The following is an 18,747-nucleotide window of genomic DNA, read 5'->3' on the forward strand; positions in this document are numbered from 1 at the left end:
CTCGTGTTGTAGCCTTTTCCTCCAGCTCACACACAGCTGGTTCGGCTTCCTCACAGGATCGCCATGGAAGAACCTCTGGCACTGTTGTACAGAGACCCAGTGTAATTCCACCCACAGCACCATGTTCCCTGTCATCCTCACACTCTCAGGCCACTCTACAGCCATCGGTAGCACAGGCATGGGAGAAAAGGCGGCCATACTCGGCAAACCATCCCCGAGCACAGGCTCTGAATGCTGGCATTGCAAAACTACTGTCCCTTGAAATGCTCTCATTCAGGCTGGTGGAGACTGACACCTTCCGTAACTTCATGGCATTGGCAGTCCCACAATTCAACGTGCCCAGCTGCTTTTATTTCAACAGGCAAGCCGTCCCTGCCCTGCAAAAGCATGTGGAGGGAAAAGTTAAACACGCGCTACTAAACGCCATCAGTAGCAATGTCCACCTGACCACCGATGCATGGACCAGTAACCATGGACAGGGACGATACCGTTCCCTCACTGCCCATTGGGTAAATGTTGTGGAGTCGGGTACAGATCTTGAGAGTGGCGCTGTACGTGTTCTGCCAACTCCAAGGATTGCAGGAATCCAGTTTGTACACATTGAGTCCTCCTCATACTCCAGTTCCTCTGAATCAGCGCTGCAGGAGCCGTCATGGTCTACCTCCACATGGACCCGTGAACGCTTACCTGTTACGACCGATATGAGCACACCGTGGCCAAACGTCAACAGGCCGTACTGAAAATAATTTCTTTGGGGAATCGAAGCCACACAGTGCAGGAGCTCTGGAATGCCATCAAGTAGGAGAGCGACGTGTGGTTTGTGCCAGCGAATCTCCAGCCAGGCTTGGTAGTGTGTGACAATGGCCGAAATCTGGTGGCAGCTCTGGGCCTAGGCAACCTCACTCACATCCCATGTCTGGCACATGTGCTCAACTTGGTCGTGCAGAGTTTTTTGAGGGAATATCCGGATCTTGATGCACTGCTGCACAAGGTCCGCATAGAGTGCGCTCACTTGCGGCGTTCCAGCATGGCAAGACCGCGCATTGCAGCTCTGCAGCGCCGATTCCGCCTTCCGGAACATCGCATCATATGTGACCTACCCATCAGGTGGAATTCAACGTTACATATGTTGGAGCGGTTGAGTGAGCAGCAGGCAGCAGTAATGGAGTATCAGCTGCATCAGGCGCAAACAAGTCACACTTCACCACCACTGAGTGGGCCTCTATGAAGGACATCTGCCACGTTTTGCGTGCCTTCGATGATTCCACGCGGATGGCGAGTGCAGATGATGCACTAGTCAGCATGACTGTCCCCCTTATCTGCCTGCTTCAAAAAACACTGCAAGCACTAAGGGAGGAGGTTTTGGAAGAGGTGGAGGATGAGGAGTCACAAATGCCATCTGCTTCTGGACAGTCTGCGCAACGTGGTTCCTCACAAAAGGCCTAGGCAGGGGACACTTTGTGAGGATGATGAGGAGTCAATGGAGGAGGAAGACATCTCTCCAGAGGAGGGAGGTACACAATGCTCTAGCAGTCAGTATGTAGAGCGAGGGTTGGATGATGCAGAGCAGGCAGAGATGACGCCTCAAGCAGGGGACAGCGTTTCTTGGCCAGTTGGGAGTCTGCAGCAAATGGTTGATTTCATGCTGCAGTGCCTGAAAAACGACCGCCGCATCGCCCACATTCTCAACACGGCTGATTATTGGGTGTACACCCTCCTAGATCCTCGCTACCGGGACAACTTACAAAGCCTCATAACACCGTTGAACCGGGAGCGTAAAATGCGGGAGTACCAAGACACACTGGTGCATTCCATCATGTTCTCCATTCCACCCGAGAGCAGTGCTTCTAGCGCTTTACAAAGCAGCTCTGTGCGTCGAGGCAGTGGAGGAAGCTCTGCACAAAGAGGGAGCAGAAGCAGCGCCTCAGCACAAGGCAAGACCAGTATGGCCCAAATGTGGCAAAGTTTTGTGTCCCCACCACAAATGTCTACACCATCACAGACGGATCCAGTCAGCAGGAGGCAACGTTTCCATCAGATGGTGACAGACAACATGTCTTGCGCCCTCTCAGTGTACTCCCAGACGGCTTTTCCCCCTTCCAAGTTTTGGGTCTCTAAGCTAGATACATGGCCAGAGCTAAGCCAGTATGCACTGGAGGTGCTGGCTTGCCCTGCTGCTAGTGTATTATCGGAACGTGTCTTTAGTGCCGCAGGTGGTGTAGTAACAGACCGTCGCATGCGACTATCCTCCGATAACGTTGACCGGCTTACTTTTCTGAAAATGAACAAGGCCTGGATCTCGCCGGAATTTGCCAGTCCTCTTCCAGATTAAATAATTGGTTGGCAACAGTATCCAGGTCTCCTGTTGTGTTCATGTTTCTACCAACTGAAATGTAATCCCTGGGCTCCAACACCGCCAGTTGCTGCTCAGAAGTACCGTCTGCACAGAGAAAAACACTAGCTCCTGTGTTAGTGGGGTTCAGTAACGCCAGCTGCTCCCCTGCTGTGTGTCCGGCAATGTCTCCTGCTCCCTCCACAATCACACTACATCAGATACTAAACTTGCTCCAATTAGGCATCAGCCTACACCCTGATTGACCCTGGGCTCCAACACCACCAGTTGCTGCTCAGAAGTGCCGTCTGCACAGAGAAAAACACTAGCTCCTGTGTTAGTGGGGTTCAGTAACGCCAGCTGCTCCCCTGCTGTGTCTGGAAATGTCTCCTGCTCCCTCCACATTCACACTACATCAGATATTAAACTTGCTCCAATTAGGCCTCAGCCTACACCCTGATTGACCCTGGGCTCCAACACTGCCAGTTGCTGCTCAGAAGTGCCGTCTGCACAGAGAAAAACACTAGCTCCTGTGTTAGTGGGGTTCAGTAACGCCAGCTGCTCCCCTGCTGTGTGTTCGGCAATGTCTCCTGCTCCCTCCACATTCACACTACATCAGATATTAAACTAGCTCCAATTAGGCCTCAGCCTACACCCTGATTGACCCTGGGCTCCAACATCGCCAGTTGCTGCTCAGAAGTGCCGTCTGCACAGAGAAAAACACTAGCTCCTGTGTTAGTGGGGTTCAGTGATGCCAGCTGCTCCCCTGCTGTGTGTCTGGCAATGTCTCCTGCTCCCTCCACATTCACACTACATCAGATATCAAACTTGCTCCAATTAGGCCTCAGTCTACACCCTGATTGACCCTGGGCTCTGGACAACACCGCCAGTTGCTGCTCAGAAGTGCCGTCTGCACAGAGAAAAACACTAGCTCCTGTGTTAGTGGGGTTCAGTAACGCCAGCTGCTCCCCTGCTGTGTGTCCGGCAATGTCTCCTGCTCCCTCCACATTCACACTACATCAGATATTAAACTTGCTCCAATTAGGCCTCAGCCTACACCCTGATTGACCCTGGGCTCCAACACCGCCAGCTGATGCTCAGAAGTGCCGTCTGCACAGAGAAAAACACTAGCTCCTGTGTTAGTGGGGTTCAGTAACGCCAGCTGCTCCCCTGCTGTGTATTCGGCAATGTCTCCTGCTCCCTCCACATTCACACTACATCAGATATTAAACTAGCTCCAATTAGGCCTCAGCCTACACCCTGATTGACCCTGGGCTCCAACATCGCCACTGGCTGCTCAGAAGTGCCGTCTGCACAGAGAAAAACACTAGCTCCTGTGGTAGTGGGGTTCAGTAACGCCAGCTGCTCCCCTGCTGTGTGTCTGGCAATGTCTCCTGTTCCCTCCACATTCACACTACATCAGATATCAAACTTGCTCCAATTAGGCCTCAGTCTACACCCTGATTGACCCTGGGCTCTGGACAACACCGCCAGTTGCTGCTCAGAAGTGCCGTCTGCACAGAGAAAAACACTAGCTCCTGTGTTAGTGTGGTTCAGTAACACCAGCTGCTCCCCTGCTGTGTGTCCGGCAATGTCTCCTGCTCCCTCCACATTCACACTACATCAGATATTAAACTTGCTCCAATTAGGCCTCAGCCTACACCCTGATTGACCCTGGGCTCCAACACAGCCAGTCTGCACAGGACTGTGAGTTCAGTAACATCAGCTGATCCCCTGCTGTGTGTCCGGCAATTTCTCCTGCTCTGTCCAGTAGTAGTGGGAATGTGGACAGAGCAGGAGAAATTGCCAGACACACAGCAGAAGATCAGCTGACATTACTGAACCCCAATAACACAGGAGCAAGTGTTGACTGTGCAGACGTCACTTCTGAGCAGCAACTGGCGGTGTTGGAGCCCAGGGTAAATACTAGAAACAGAGTGGAGCAAGAGGCCTAATTGGAGCAAGTTTAAAATCAGTAGTAGTCTACAACATTATTAATCATGATCCAATTAGGCCTCTGGCTCCTCTATGTTTGTAGTATTAACCCTGGGCTCCAACACCGCCAGTTGCTGCTCAGAAGTGCCGTCTGCACAGTCAACATATGCTCCAGTGTTATTGGGGTTCAGTAATGTCAACTGATCCCCAGCTGTGTGTCCGGCAATTTCTCCTGCTCTGTCCACACTCACTCAACTACAGATTTTAATCTTGCTCCAATTAGGCCTCTGCCTCCACTCTGTTTGTAGTATTTACCCTGGGTTCCAGCACCGCCAGCTGGCTCCAGGTAGTGTCAACGTCACTTTGCCTCCAAAACTTTGTCCTGTCGTGTTGCGGTCGGGTTAGCCGACTCTATGGTGCCTGCAGTTTAGGTGCTTCCTATGTGGGCTGCGGGATCTGGCAATAAAGGCTGGTTCCGTAGTGCTAATAGGACAAGCACCCCCTGTAGGACTGTGGGTTTCGGTAACTGCGGCCGGCTCGCGGCCTTGCAACTTTGTTTTTCATGGGTACTTTCTGCTACCCATCCAGGTTCCAGTACCGTCAGCTAGTTCTCGGCAGTGACTTTGGCTTAGGTGCCTCCTTCTCGGTATCCAAGTTCCAGCAACGTCTGCTGGTCCTTGGTAGTGCTTTCTGGCACAGGTACCTCCTGCTTAGTAACCGGGTTCCAGCACCGTCAGCTGGTCCTCGGTAGTTCCAATGGCTCTTGTAGCTTCTGCTACCCATCCGGGTTCCAGCACCGTCAGCTGGTTCTCGGCAGTGTCTTTGGCACGGGTACTCCCTCCTGCCCAGCCTGGTTCCAGCACGCCAGCTGTTTCCGGGTAGTGTCAACGTCACTTTGCCACCAATACGTTGTCCTGTCGTGTTGCGGTCGGGTTAGCCGACTCTATGGTGCCTGCAGTTTAGGTGCTTCCTTTGTGGGCTGCGGGATATGGCAAAAAAGGCTGGTTCCGTAGTGCCAATAGGGCAAGCACCCCTGTAGGACTGTGGGTTTCGGTAACTCGGCCGGCTTGCAGCCTTGCAACTTTGTTTTTCATGGGTACTTTCTGCTACCCATCCGGGTTCCAGTACCGTCAGCTGGTTCTCGGCAGTGCCTTTCGCTTAGGTGCCTCCTTCTCGGTATCCGAGTTCCAGCAACGTCTGCTGGTCCTTGGTAGTGCTTTCTGGCACAGGTACCTCCTGCTTAGTAACCGGGTTCCAGTACCATCAGCTGGTCCTCGATAGTGCCATTGACTCTTGCTCCTTCTGCTGCCCCTCCGGGTTCCAGCACCGTCAGCTGGTCCTCGGTAGTTTCACTGGCTCTTGTAGCTTCTGCTACCCATCCGGGTTCCAGTACCGTCAGCTGGTTCTCGGCTGTGCCTTTGGCTTAGGTGTCTCCTTCTCGGTATCCAAGTTCCAGCATCGTCTGCTGGTCCTTGGTAGTGCTTTCTAGCACAGGTACCTCCTGCTTAGTAACCGGGTTCCAGTTCCATCAGCTGGTCCTCGGTAGTGCCATTGGCTCTTGTTTTTTCTGCTGCCCCTCCGGGTTCCAGCACCGTCAGCTGGTCCTCGGTAGTTCCATTGGTTCTTGTAGCTTCTGCTACCCATCCGGGTTCCAGCACCGTCAGCTGGTTCTCGGCAGTGTCTTTGGCACGGGTACTCCCTCCTGCCCAGCCTGGCTCCAGCACGCCAGCTGTTTCCGGGTAGTGTCAATGTCACTTTGCCACCAATATGTTGTCCTGTCATGTTGCCGTCGGGTTAGCCGACTCTATGGTGCCTGCAGTTTAGGTGCTTCCTTTGTGGGCTGCGGGATCTGGCAATAAAGGCTGGTTCCGTAATGCCAATAGGACAAGCACCCCTGTAGGACTGTGGGTTTCGGTAACTGCGGCCAGCTTGCGGCCTTGCAACTTTGTTTTTCATGGGTACCTTCTGCTACCCATCCGGGTTCCAGTACCGTCAGCTGGTTCTCGGCAGTGCCTTTGGCTTAGGTGCCTCCTTCTCGATATCCGAGTTCCAGCAACGTCTGCTCGTCCTTGGTAGTGCTTTCTGGCACAGGTACCTCCTGCTTAGTAACCGGGTTCCAGTACCATCAGCTGGTCCTCGGTAGTGCCATTGGCTCTTGTTCCTTCTGCTGCCCCTCCGGGTTCCAGCACCGTCAGCTGGTCCTCGGTAGTTCCACTGGCTCTTGTAGCTTCTGCTACTCATCCGGGTTCCAGTACCATCAGCTGATTCTCGGCTGTGCCTTTGGCTTATGTGCCTCCTTCTCGGTATCCGAGTTCCAGCATCGTCTGCTGGTCCTTGGTAGTGCTTTCTAGCACAGGTACCTCCTGCTTAGTAACCGGGTTCCAGTACCATCAGCTGGTCCTCGGTAGTGCCATTGGCTCTTGTTCCTTCTGCTGCCCCTCCGGGTTCCAGCACCGTCAGCTGGTCCTCGGTAGTTCCATTGGTTCTTCTAGCTTCTGCTACCCATCCGGGTTCCAGCACCGTCAGCTGGTTCTCGGCAGTGTCTTTGGCACAGGTACTCCCTCGTGCCCAGCCTGGTTCCAGCACGCCAGCTGTTTCCGGGTAGTGTCAACGTCACTTTGCCACCAATACGTTGTCCTGTCATGTTGCCGTCGGGTTAGCCAACTCTATGGTGCCTGCAGTTTAGGTGCTTCCTTTGTGGGCTGCGGGATCTGGCAATAAAGGCTGGTTCCGTAGTGCCAATAGGACAAGCACCCCCTGTAGGACTGTGGGTTTCGGTAACTGCGGCCGGCTCGCGGCCTTGCAACTTTGTTTTTCATGGGTACCTTCTGCTACCCATCCGGGTTTCAGTACCGTCAGCTGGTTCTCGGCAGTGCTTTTGGCTTAGGTGCCTCCTTTTCGGTATCCGAGTTCCAGCAACGTCTGCTGGTCATTGGTGGTGCTTTCTAGCACAGGTACCTCTTGCTTAGTAACCGGGTTCCAGTACCATCAGCTGGTCCTCGGTAGTGCCATTGGTTCTTGCTCCTTCTGCTACCCATCCGGGTTCCAGTACCGTCAGCTGGTTCTCGGCAGATCCTCAGCCTTCTTGTACCTTCTGCTACATTTCCAAGTTCAAGCTTTTTGAAATGGTTTTTGGTAATCACTCTAGATCTCCCTGACGATGACCATGAAAACCACCCCGATGAAGACGACGACCCCGAAGACGATGACCCTGAAGACCACCCCGAAGAAGACGACGACCCCAAAGACAACAACCCTGAAGACCACCCCAAAGAAGACCAAAAAGATGACCCTGAAGAAGATGACCAAGAGGACAAAGAACATGAAGACAACCACCAAGATACAGAACAACAAGAGACAGAAGACCAAGAAGCAGAAGAACAAAAAGCAGAAGAACATTAAGCATAAGACTAAAAATCAGAGCAAAAGATATTATCTAAATTATAAGCAGAAGACGACTAAGCAGTGTATGGGGGTGAGTCCGTTCCTCTTCGTGGTGCCCCTGGAAAATGCCTGCTGCTGCAGGCCAAACTGAATGCGGACAAATCCTGTTGTAAATCTTTTGTGACAGGCAGAACGGTAGGTGTAATCTTCAAACTTTTATAGATTTCAACTACAGGAATGCCTGTCACAAATAAGAATATGATGAAGAAGAAGAATAGGAAGAAGATGAAGAAGTAGAATATGAAGAAGAATAATAGTTGAATAAGAAGAATATGAAGAATGTAAAAAAAAGAATAATAGTAAGAAGGTGAAGAAGAAGAAGAAGATAAATAAGGTGAAAAAGAAGTTGATGAAACAGATGCTGCTGCTGAGGATCATGAAGGAGAAAGTGTGAGAGAAGTAAAAAAGGTCAAGAGCATGGAAGTAGTGAAACATACATATCTGACAAAATATAACAAAGGTTAACATAGTCAATATCTTTGTAACTCCGAACGTCTTAAAAGAAAAATTAATTCCTGCTATTCCATTTGATTGGGCTAAACATCTATGCCTTTAAAGTCTCCTCCACCTCCCCCAATACATTCTACATTATTCTTAGTTGTTTTCCTTCATGTAGAATTAACCAACAAGGAAAGAAATTCCGATATTTCTGTCCCATTGACTTGCATTGGTTTCCGGTATCGGAATCGACGATATCCAATACTTTTTGGGTATCGGTCCGATCCAATCCGATCCGATATTTCCCTATATCGGAAGGTATCGCTCAACACTAGTTATCAGCGACTGAGCTTTGCAAGAATGTATGTCTCCTGATGAACCCTGAAAAACTGTAAGGGGAAATATGTCAAGACTGGGACCTCTTATTTGTGACACTGAGGTTACTCCGAAGAAGGCATTATTCTCCACTTCAGTATAAGCAGGGCTGTGGAGTCGGTAAGCCAAACCTGCAACTTCGACTCCTCAATTTCCCTTACACCGACTCCACGACTCCGACTCCCACATATATTGCTTATATTTAAGTGAAAAATTTATTGTAGTTCAATGTGAACATCAGACATTGAATCATTTTTATGATACAATAATCAAGATATTTAGATAGAACATAATATATATTTATTGGAATACAACTTTAGAACACAAAAAACTGCAATAAATTGTAAATATGTAATACACTATTTAATATCGATTACATACAGCTGTGGCCAAAAGTATTGACACCCCTGCAATTGTCAGATAATACTCAGTTTCTTCCTGAAAATGATTGCAAACACAAATTCTTTGGTATTATTATCTTCATTTAATTTGTCTTAAATGAAAAAACACAAAAAGAATTGCCCTAAAGCCAAACTGGATATAATTCCACACCAAACATAAAAAAGAGGGTGGACAAAAGTATTGGCACTGTTCGAAAAATCATGTGATGCTTCTCTAATTTGTGTAATTAACAGCACCTGTAACTTACCTGTGGCACCTAACAGGTGTTGGCAATAACTAAATCACACTTGCAGCCAGTTGACATGGATTAAAGTTGACTCAACCTCTGTCCTGTGTCCTTGTGTGTACCACATTGAGCATGGAGAAAAGAAAGAAGACCAAAGAACTGTCTGAGGACTTGAGAAACCAAATTGTGAGGAAGCATGAGCAATCTCAAGGCTACAAGTCCATCTCCAAAGACCTGAATGTTCCTGTGTCTACCGTGCGCAGTGTCATCAAGAAGTTTAAAGCCCATGGCACTGTGGCTAACCTCCCTAGATGTGGACGGAAAAGAAAAATTTACAAGAGATTTCAACGCAAGATTGTGCGGATGTTGGATAAAGAACCTTGACTAACATCCAAACAAGTTCAAGCTGCCCTGCAGTCCGAGGGTACAACAGTGTCAACCCGTACTATTCGTCGGCATCTGAATGAAAAGGGACTGTATGGTAGGAGACCCAGGAAGACCCCACTTCTTACCCCGAGACATAAAAAAGCCAGGCTGGAGTTTGCCAAAACTTACCTGAAAAAGCCTAAAACGTTTTGGAAGAATGTTCTCTGGTCAGATGAGACAAAAGTAGAGCTTTTGGGGCAAAGGCATCAGCATAGAGTTTACAGGAGAAAAAAAAGAGGCATCCAAAGAAAAGAACACGGTCCCTACAGTCAAACATGGCGGAGGTTCCCTGATGCTTTGGGGTTGCTTTGCTGCCTCTGGCACTGGACTGCTTGACCGTGTGCATGGCATTATGAAGTCTGAAGACTACCAACAAATTTTGCAGCATAATATAGGGCCCAGTGTGAGAAAGCTGGGTCACACCCAGAGGTCATGGGTCTTCCAGCAGGACAATGACCCAAAACACACTTCAAAAAGCACTGGAAAATGGTTTGAGAGAAAGCACTGGAGACTTCTAAGGTGGCCAGCAATGAGTCCAGACCTGAATCCCATAGAACACCTGAGGAGAGATCTAAAAATGGCAGTTTGGAGAAGGCACCCTTCAAATATCAGGGACCTGGAGCAGTTTGCCAAAGAAGAATGGTCTAAAATTCCAGCAGAGCATTGTAAGAAACTCATTGATGGTTACCGGAAGCGGTTGGTCGCAGTTATTTTGGCTAAAGGTTGTGCAACCAAGTATTAGGCTGAGGGTGCCAATACTTTTGTCTGGCCCATTTTTGGAGTTTTGTGTGAAATGATCAATGTTTTGCTTTTTGCTTCATTCTCTTTTGTTTTTTTTCATTTAAGACAAATTAAATGAAGATAATAATACCAAAGAATTTGTGTTTGCAATCATTTTCAGGAAGAAACTGAGTATTACTGTATCTGACAGAATTGCAGGGGTGTCAATACTTTTGGCCACAACTGTATATACAGTACAGACCAAAAGTTTGGACACACCTTCTCATTCAAAGAGTTTTCTTTATTTTTATAACTATGAAAATTGTAGATTCACTCTGAAGGCATCAAAACTATGAATTAACACATGTGGAATTATATAATTAACAAAAAAGTGTGAAACAACTGAAAATATGTCTTATAGTCTAGGTTCTTCAAAGTAGCCACCTTTTGCTTTGATTACTGCTTTGCGCACTCTTGGCAATCTCTTGATGACCTTCAAGAGGTAGTCACCGTAAATGGTTTTCACTTCACAGGTGTGCCCTGTCAGGTTTGTAGAGATGTGCCTGCTACTAGAACTCTGTGTGGCATTGACCTGGTCTCTAATCTGAGCTGTTGTTAACCCGCGATTTCTAAGGCTGGTGACTCGGATGAACTTATCCTCCGCAGCAGAGGTGACTCTTGGTCTTCCTTTCCTGGGCCGGTCCTCATGTGAGCCAGTTTCTTTGTAGCGCTTGATGGTTTTTGTCACTGCTCTTGGGGACACTTTGAAAGTTTTCCCAATTTTTCGGACTGACTGACCTTCATTTCTTAAAGTAATGATGGCCACTCGTTTTTCTTAACTTAGCTGCTTTTTTCTTGCCATAATACAAATTCTAACTGCCTATTCAGTAGGACTATCAGCTGTGTATCCACCAGACTTCTGAACAACACAACTGATGGTCCCAACCTCATTTATAAGGCAAGAAATCCCACTTATTAAACCTGACAGGGCACACCTGTGAAGTGAAAACCATTTCCGGTGACTACCTCTTGAAGGTCATCAAGAGAATGCCAAGAGTGTGCAAAGCAGTAATCAAAGCAAAAGGTGGCTACTTTGAAGAACCTAGAATATAAGACATATTTTCAGCTGTTTCACACTTTTTTGTTAATTATATAACTCCACATGTGTTAATTCATAGTTGTGATGCCTTCAGAGTGAATCTACAATATTCATAGTCATAAAAATAAAGAAATATGTGATCGATATTACATAGTGTATTACACATTTACAATTTATTACAGTTTTTTGTGTTCTAAAGTTGTATTCCAATAAATATTATGTTCTATCTAAATATCTTGATTATTGTATCATAAAAATGATTTAATGTCTGATGTTCACATTGTACTACAATACATTTTTCACTTAAGTATAAGCAATATATGTGGGAGTCAGAGTCGGAGTCGTGGAGTGGGAGTCGTGTAAGGGAAATTGAGGAGTCGGAGTCGCAGGTTTGGCTTACCGACTCCACAGCCCTGCTTGCCACAAGACTTAAGGGCCCGTTACACATAGCGATATCGCTAGCAATATCGCTATAACGTCACTGGCTTTGTGACGTTATAGTGATATTGCTAGCGATATCGCTATGTGTGATACTTACCTCCGACCGGCTCCCCTGCTGTCCATCGCTGATCGTGCGAGAACGTCCTGGGCCATTTCGTCCTGGGCCACTTCCTACTGGGCTTCCTGTGGCGCCGACGAGCGACGCGTGGACACGGGCGGGAGGACGTCAGGATCGCCGCGTCTGACAGGTAAGTAGCGACCCCCGACCCCAGCTATGTCGCTGGTGAGATCTGCCTGTGTGGCAGCTCACTAGCGACCACTTAGCGATGCACCAGTGATCCATATCGTTGTCAGGATCGCTGGTGCATCGCTAAGTGTAACGGTACCCTTAGGATTAAAACCTTAGGACAAATTGAACATGAAGAGGAAGTCAGGGCTGCAGCTGATCTCTGGCTTTCTATTCATGTTCAATTCGACAGAAGGAGGGGACAGTGACACCAGCACTGAATGGGAGCTGGGTTCACAAGTCACAACCACCGCACGAAAGACAACCTCGGGACCGCAAGTGCTGACAGAGCAGGAATGTCGCCGGCACGGGAGGTGAGCATAGGTTTTTTTATTTTATCCGGGCGAAGCGTGGGGAAAGAGAAGGGGTTATCCAAGTAGTAGACAACCCCTTTAAGTGTGTACTGTATCTCTGCAAGCAAGTTTACAGCTTGCCAAAACATTTCTACTATTTATGTGAATGCCACACCTCTGCAAGCAAGTTGCTAGCTTGGAAATACTTTATTGCTGTTATTTTTCTAACCATAACCCTTCTACAAGTTCCTGATTGCATGCGTCTCAGCTATTAACCATATCCCTGCTGCAAGTTCTTGATTGCCAACACATCTACTGTTCCTGTGTGTATTCGCACACATGGCTTAGGTTCATCTGGTGCTTTCTGCTCCACTTGTGTTTCTGATATCCTGCAAACAATGCTGTCCTAGTCCTTGCTTATCCATGTTCCGTCCTTGAACTATCGCTTAGAGAATCTACCTCACTAGGCAAAACTATCTATGAGAAGAGACATAAGGGAATGTCTGTGTATCAAAATTGAGATAATATTTCAGCTGAAGCACAGGCAGCTAGATCAGAAGTTATAAGTGAAGAGGATGGGCGGGAGGAGATAAGAGTTGTGGGAGATATTGTTATCTAACAGAGTGTATATGAGCAGCAAAATTATATTTCCCACAGCCTGCATCACATTTGTCCCTTCTCCTCACAATTGCCAACCTAGCTGGCTGTGCTTCAGCTGAGTTACCTCTGCTTTCATATACATAGCTAATGCCAGAGAAAGCAAGAAAGCCTTCTCCACTCACATTACCCATCTTGCTGCTGTGTTTAGGACGGGTTTTGTGTTCAGTAATATGACAGCAGCGATTTTGAAAAATCTTATAATTACCCTATAAAAATCAGCAGAAATAAATAATGATATTTATCAATTTATAATAATGTACTTTTTGAAAAGTAAAAAAAAATCCTTTTAAAGCGTTTTTTCTCGCATAAAAATGTCAGTCACAGATGTCTGGTTACTAGAAGCTCAAATACTGTAACTCTCCATTAATGCTTAAAAATAAGAGCTATGGGGCCTCTTAAAACCAAGAGTCATTTCTAGACCAGAGCTGTTACATCTTCAGTACTGGTGGTAAAATCATGCTCTGATTATATCTAGCTTAGGATCCATTCAGATATGTTACTTTTGACAGCATGAATAAAGCATCAATCAGAGATATTCTTGCCGTCAAAATGACAAAAACCTGACTGATTCAATTAGAAGAACAGGGCCGAAATAAGAACATTTTGATCCATTATTTAGATTTGGCACAGCGTCGAAGCTTTTGTTATAACCTAAACCATAATTGCAGATGTCAACATGGGCTACGACTTTTAGTTTCAGCTGGCTGGCTTCCATTGTGAAAAAAAAAAAGTTTGTTACACTAGACTCCCTAAAGCAGATTTTACAAACACAATTGAGAGAAAGAGACACCAATATTATATATGACATCTGGTATTTGGGGAATATCTTACAGGTTTTGCTCCAAGACCCAGGAGGTCCAAATTCCACCTCTAGAGGCAACATCCATTGCAAACTTCAAAACCAAGATTCCACAGTAGCTAATGTGTTCAGAGATATGGGTTGTCCCAGTATGATACATATTGACACCCAGTACTACAGATCTTTAGCACTTCATATATATATTAAAACAAGTTACCTATATGTTCCAGTAACTTATTTTATTATACGTATGACGAATTAATGCAGATTTTAGGCTAAAAAAATCAATGACAGGGGAATACACACCTGTATTGTCTTTCCAAGTCCCATGTCATCTCCAAGTATGCATCCTGTGGATCGTGCATAGTGTTCATACAGGAACTGGATACCTTCTCTCTGGTAGTCACGTAAATATCGATTGATGGTGTAAGGGACACAAACTCCAGTGTTTGATAACGGAAGGTCTTCTGCAGGGGCTGTAGGTTTCCTGCCTGGGAACTGAGGTTTCTCCAGATCTTCATCATCAAACATGGACGTGTTCCCGGAGGTACTGGAGCCTGGGACTTTACAAAGCTGCGACACAGGGACTTTATTTTCTTTGGCATCCAAAAAAGAAACCACTGCTAATGATGGCTCTGTTTTTTTATATTCAATGGATTTTATAACGGCTTTTTTAAGCTCACCATCTTCAGGGTAAGGAGCTAAGCACCGATTGTTGATGCTCCACAAGCCTAGAATAGCATGTGAAACACAATATGTAAATGTTGGTACTGTTATAAATCATAGAAAGTATGGTAACCAAGAAGAGGTCTGCAAGCTGTTAGCCTTCCTTATGTGAACACTTAGAACTGGTCATTTTAATGCAAGGATACATTTTGTACTGTATAGCTAACTTCCCTGTGCGTTCCAAAAGTGACAACTAGATCAAATATCATACGGTCATATTAAAAAAATTGTTAAGGAGGTCTCCAAACTCTACCTTGTCACTTCAGAGCCCCATAGAAAATAAAAACAATGATCATCATCAGCAGATTGGCTGCAGCAGTCAAGTCACATAAGACAGTCCATGACCGGCTGGGAATAGCAGTGCCAACATTTTTGGATCGGTGCGGATATGGGAGGGAGTATAGATTGCTTTAACCCTCTTTGTTGCCCTTAAGTATGAATGGTACAATAGAGGAAAACCCCTTTAAGATATTTATGGCCTATCATTAGATTAGGTGCTTAATATTTTATCAGAAAGGGAAGAAAATTTCAAGAAAATACATATACGGTAGAAGCACAATGTTTTAGAAAAAGAAAAACAAAAAAGGACTTAGAATGTGCTTAAGGCTAGTTGCAGGGGAGCTCTGATACACAGTAAAGTACTGATAAGCCATAACAAAGCATAGTAAAATCCAAATTAATGGAGTTAGACCTTCAGGAATAATCTCAGTAACATCTATGGACTTGCTGTGGACTTCTGATCTTTTCTGTATCAGGATCTGCTGACTGGGCACAGGCTGTGCAGCACTTTAGTACAGAGCAGTACAGCCTATGTGTATCTCTGCATGGATAAAGAAATACATCAGGGAGCATGCTGCATAAAAATCTAAGGGTACTGTCACATTGCGTTTCTGCACCCGTTCAGTGGCCACGTCGGAGTTTACGTCCAAACTCCCCAGCAAAACGGGGTTCAGACACATGCGTTGACGGGTCTATAGGCTGTAATGGCGATGTCAGCGCGAACGTACGCTCAGACATGCATCATTTTTGGAAATGTACGTCTACTAGCACCATTACTGTCTATGGCCCTGTCGGCGCACAGGTCCAGACATATGCCCAAGAGGGACCAGTGAATATATGACTCTGATCTCAGTGTCCACTGTAAGTCACATGCACTGGGCTGTAACCAAACACATTGTCTCCATTTTTGTTAGAAGCTTCCCTGATGTCTAAAGAAGGAAGTGTGTCTAAGTGTATTCATAAAATACACCAAATTAATTAATGGCGTCCTCATCCTCAAGTCATGTCTTTATGGGCTTAAAGGAGTTATTGGCCTCACTGACTTTTGCACTGGAAGTGGTGCATGACCGCCCAGTATCATGCCCCTGTCTTATCCATTAGTTTCTAAGGATGCACCAGATTTATTATCCATCATGAGCCACTGTGTAATTTTCGTGCATTTTAAGACTTTCTAGTCTAAAGGTGCATGTAGTTGTGCTAATGTTGGCCCATGAATGCACCACTAATTAACTTAAATTGACCACGTGAACACTATCAGTATTTGGTCAGCATTTTACATCAGTATTTATACGCCAAAACCAGGAATGGGTGATAAATACAGAAGTGGTGACTTGTTTCTATTATACTTTTCCTCTGATTGTTCCACTCATGATTTAGGGTTACAAATACGGAGGTAAAAAACTGACCAAATACTGAACTTGTGATCATGGCTAAATATAAGCTAATTGGCACTCATTTACGCAGACCAATAATGGTGACCCAGAGATCGTTAATGCAATCATTCTGTTCATATACAGTATCAGCACCTCCCTCTTTACACAGAGCAATGTGCTGCTGATAGTTTTTTTTTTTTTTTTATAAATAAACTGATCTCACAATGATATTTTGCTCATTCATCAGGTGATCGCTGCCATGTTTACACGTCTGATAATAAGGAATGAGCATTCCCATAACAATCTAAATGTACCCTAACTTCACACTGTCTAATAGGTAGGATTAGTATATCTGCCCTATTGTCTGAAAGGGGGCTAAGCAAAGGGAGAAATGAGTGCTATGTAAACAGAAGGGGCTGCCAGTGTAATGCTGGGAGCTACTGGGTCTTCACGTTCCTGGTCACTGCTCGCTTCTTTGGCTAATAGAGGAGTATCCCTCACTCTTAGGGCTCACTCACATATAATAAAGAGGAGTGCACTGCGAGAAAGCATCGCACTGCACTCTGATCAATGTTAGTAAATGTGTCAAAGCTCATCTGCACATTTTTTCTCAGCTCGGATCAAACTGAGAAAAAAAAATCGCAGCATCCTGCTATGGTCTGTAAGAATCGGCATTGGATTCTGCTCCACTTTTCACGCTGTGATGACGTCAGTAAGGTTACCACAGGTCACAGTCACTGAACTGCGGTAACCTTACTGACGTCCCAGCAGCCTGGTCCTCACCTTGCGTGTGAGAACTGGCAGTGACTGCTGCTCCAGTGTATGGCGCTTCGTTCTATAAATGGGGCTTCATACAGTGGACGAAGAACGTTGTGGGACCTCCATATGGATTACGGAGGACCACTGTGGATTAGGGTGGTTTCACATTAGCGCTTTTTAAGCGCACGCACGGCCGGGGGTAGCTCCGCCCCCGAGCCGGCTCTCTGCCCGGCCTGCCCGCCCCTTGCTTGTAGCGCCGCCTCCTAGCGGACAGCGGCGCCAAAATCAAACTTTTCGGATTTTGGCGCGCACGGAGCACCGTCAAAAGTGCGCAGCGCAGGTCAAAGCGCAACTAGCGCACGGCCTGCGCACGATCTGCGCACCCTATGCTAAAGATAGGGTGCGCCGATCGCAGGCGCCGCTGTCCGCTAGTAAAAAGCGCTAATGTGAAACCAGCCTACAAGAGGGAAATTGTAGGGGAGTGATTTTTTTTTTTTTTTTTTTTTATAAATAAAAGACTTTTCTGTGATTTCTTTTGACTACTGGATTAGTAACGGGGTGTGACGAATTTCAACAATGAAATCCACATAAAAATTTCAATTGTATTGAAGTGGACTTTACTGTGGAAATATTTTATGTGGATATCATTTCCTAGGAGGGAATTAGAAAAATTGATCTAGTATGGGTGGAAGTGGGGTACAGGGGGGATTGCACTGGGGGCAAAAACTTTAAGATTGCAACATTTAAAAAAAAAAACCTGTTGCAGTAGCATCAGTAGTGCCAGAGATCCAGGGCAGAGCACATGTCCAGGACACCTGGCTGGGTGCCCCAGATTTCTGTGCCAGCCTGCGCTGTGCACTGGGGACAGGAGGACGCTGTCGCTCCTATTAGGAGAGTGTAAACTTTCATTTTTGTAGGTGACATGATTACTTTTGGAAGGTGATTAATACAGTCTAAAGAGGGCACCCAGGGAACATTATTTCTGGGTTAGGGGGGCTGCAATTAACCCATGCTGCACAAATAATTAGAAAGTGAGATTTCTAGACCAGACTGCACCTATTAAACCCAATCTGAGTGTGTATTAGGCTATGGCTACTTCAGATTTGGCTCCATACATGTGGATGGGGAGCACACGCCTCTGTGAATGGGGTGTACATGCTATGTACTCGCCTTGTACGTCCATGGTGACAGGCTTTGTGCTCTCAGGGTCACTTGTCATCCCAGAGATCTACAAAACATGAAGGCAGAGGTGAGAACACCACAGTGAGAGGGCATTTAGTGCCGTGTGTGCACAGCAGCATAGTGTGTGCCCTGCACTAGCACACTGTACCGGACTGCAGCCTCCACTGCCATCATAGGCACAAGGACCTGCGGCTCCCGGCAGGAAACACACTACTAGTACTAACTCCAGAGAAAGGACCTGCGATGACGTCACGCCCATGTGATTAGGGCACGTGATGGGGCGGAGTCAGGCAGCAGTGTGTGAGAGCCGGGGGGAGGAGCCAGATCACTAGGCTGACGTTAGAGTCTTATTCGGCAATTTTTTTTTTTCTGTTTTTTACAGGTTTAATGAGAAAAATAAAAAAAATCACAGTAATAAAATACCCTGCAGCGAGGCGCAGCTACAATAAACCAGGCACAACAAAATGGTCAGCAAAGTTCCAGAGACATACTGATAGGGAATTTAGATTGTGAGCCCCATCGGTGACACTGATGATAATGTGTGCAAACTGT

The 18,747-nt window shown here is 46.5% G+C and overlaps 1 protein-coding gene across 4 annotated transcripts in view; it reads right to left on the reverse strand.

The window, feature by feature from the left end:
- The window catches only part of ERCC6L2 (ERCC excision repair 6 like 2), a 243,374-nt gene extending 224,947 nt beyond the window's left edge, over positions 1-18,427 (reverse strand). For 3 of the 4 annotated variants that reach the window (XM_073545955.1, XM_073545956.1, XM_073545957.1), the window contains exons 1-2: positions 18,184-18,427; positions 14,183-14,607 (exon numbers count right to left, since the gene is read on the reverse strand). In XM_073545955.1, coding sequence (XP_073402056.1) covers positions 14,183-14,607; positions 18,184-18,232 — 474 coding nt within the window. In that variant the 5' untranslated portion in view covers positions 18,233-18,427. The remainder of the gene's footprint in view (positions 1-14,182; positions 14,608-18,183) is intronic. The other variant, XM_073545954.1, reaches the window with a different exon arrangement.
- Positions 18,428-18,747: the final 320 nt, after the last annotated feature.

This window comes from Dendrobates tinctorius, unplaced genomic scaffold, assembly GCF_039654945.1.
Source record: "Dendrobates tinctorius isolate UK_male_01 unplaced genomic scaffold, ASM3965494v1 ptg000144l, whole genome shotgun sequence".
Taxonomy (NCBI): domain Eukaryota; kingdom Metazoa; phylum Chordata; class Amphibia; order Anura; family Dendrobatidae; genus Dendrobates; species Dendrobates tinctorius.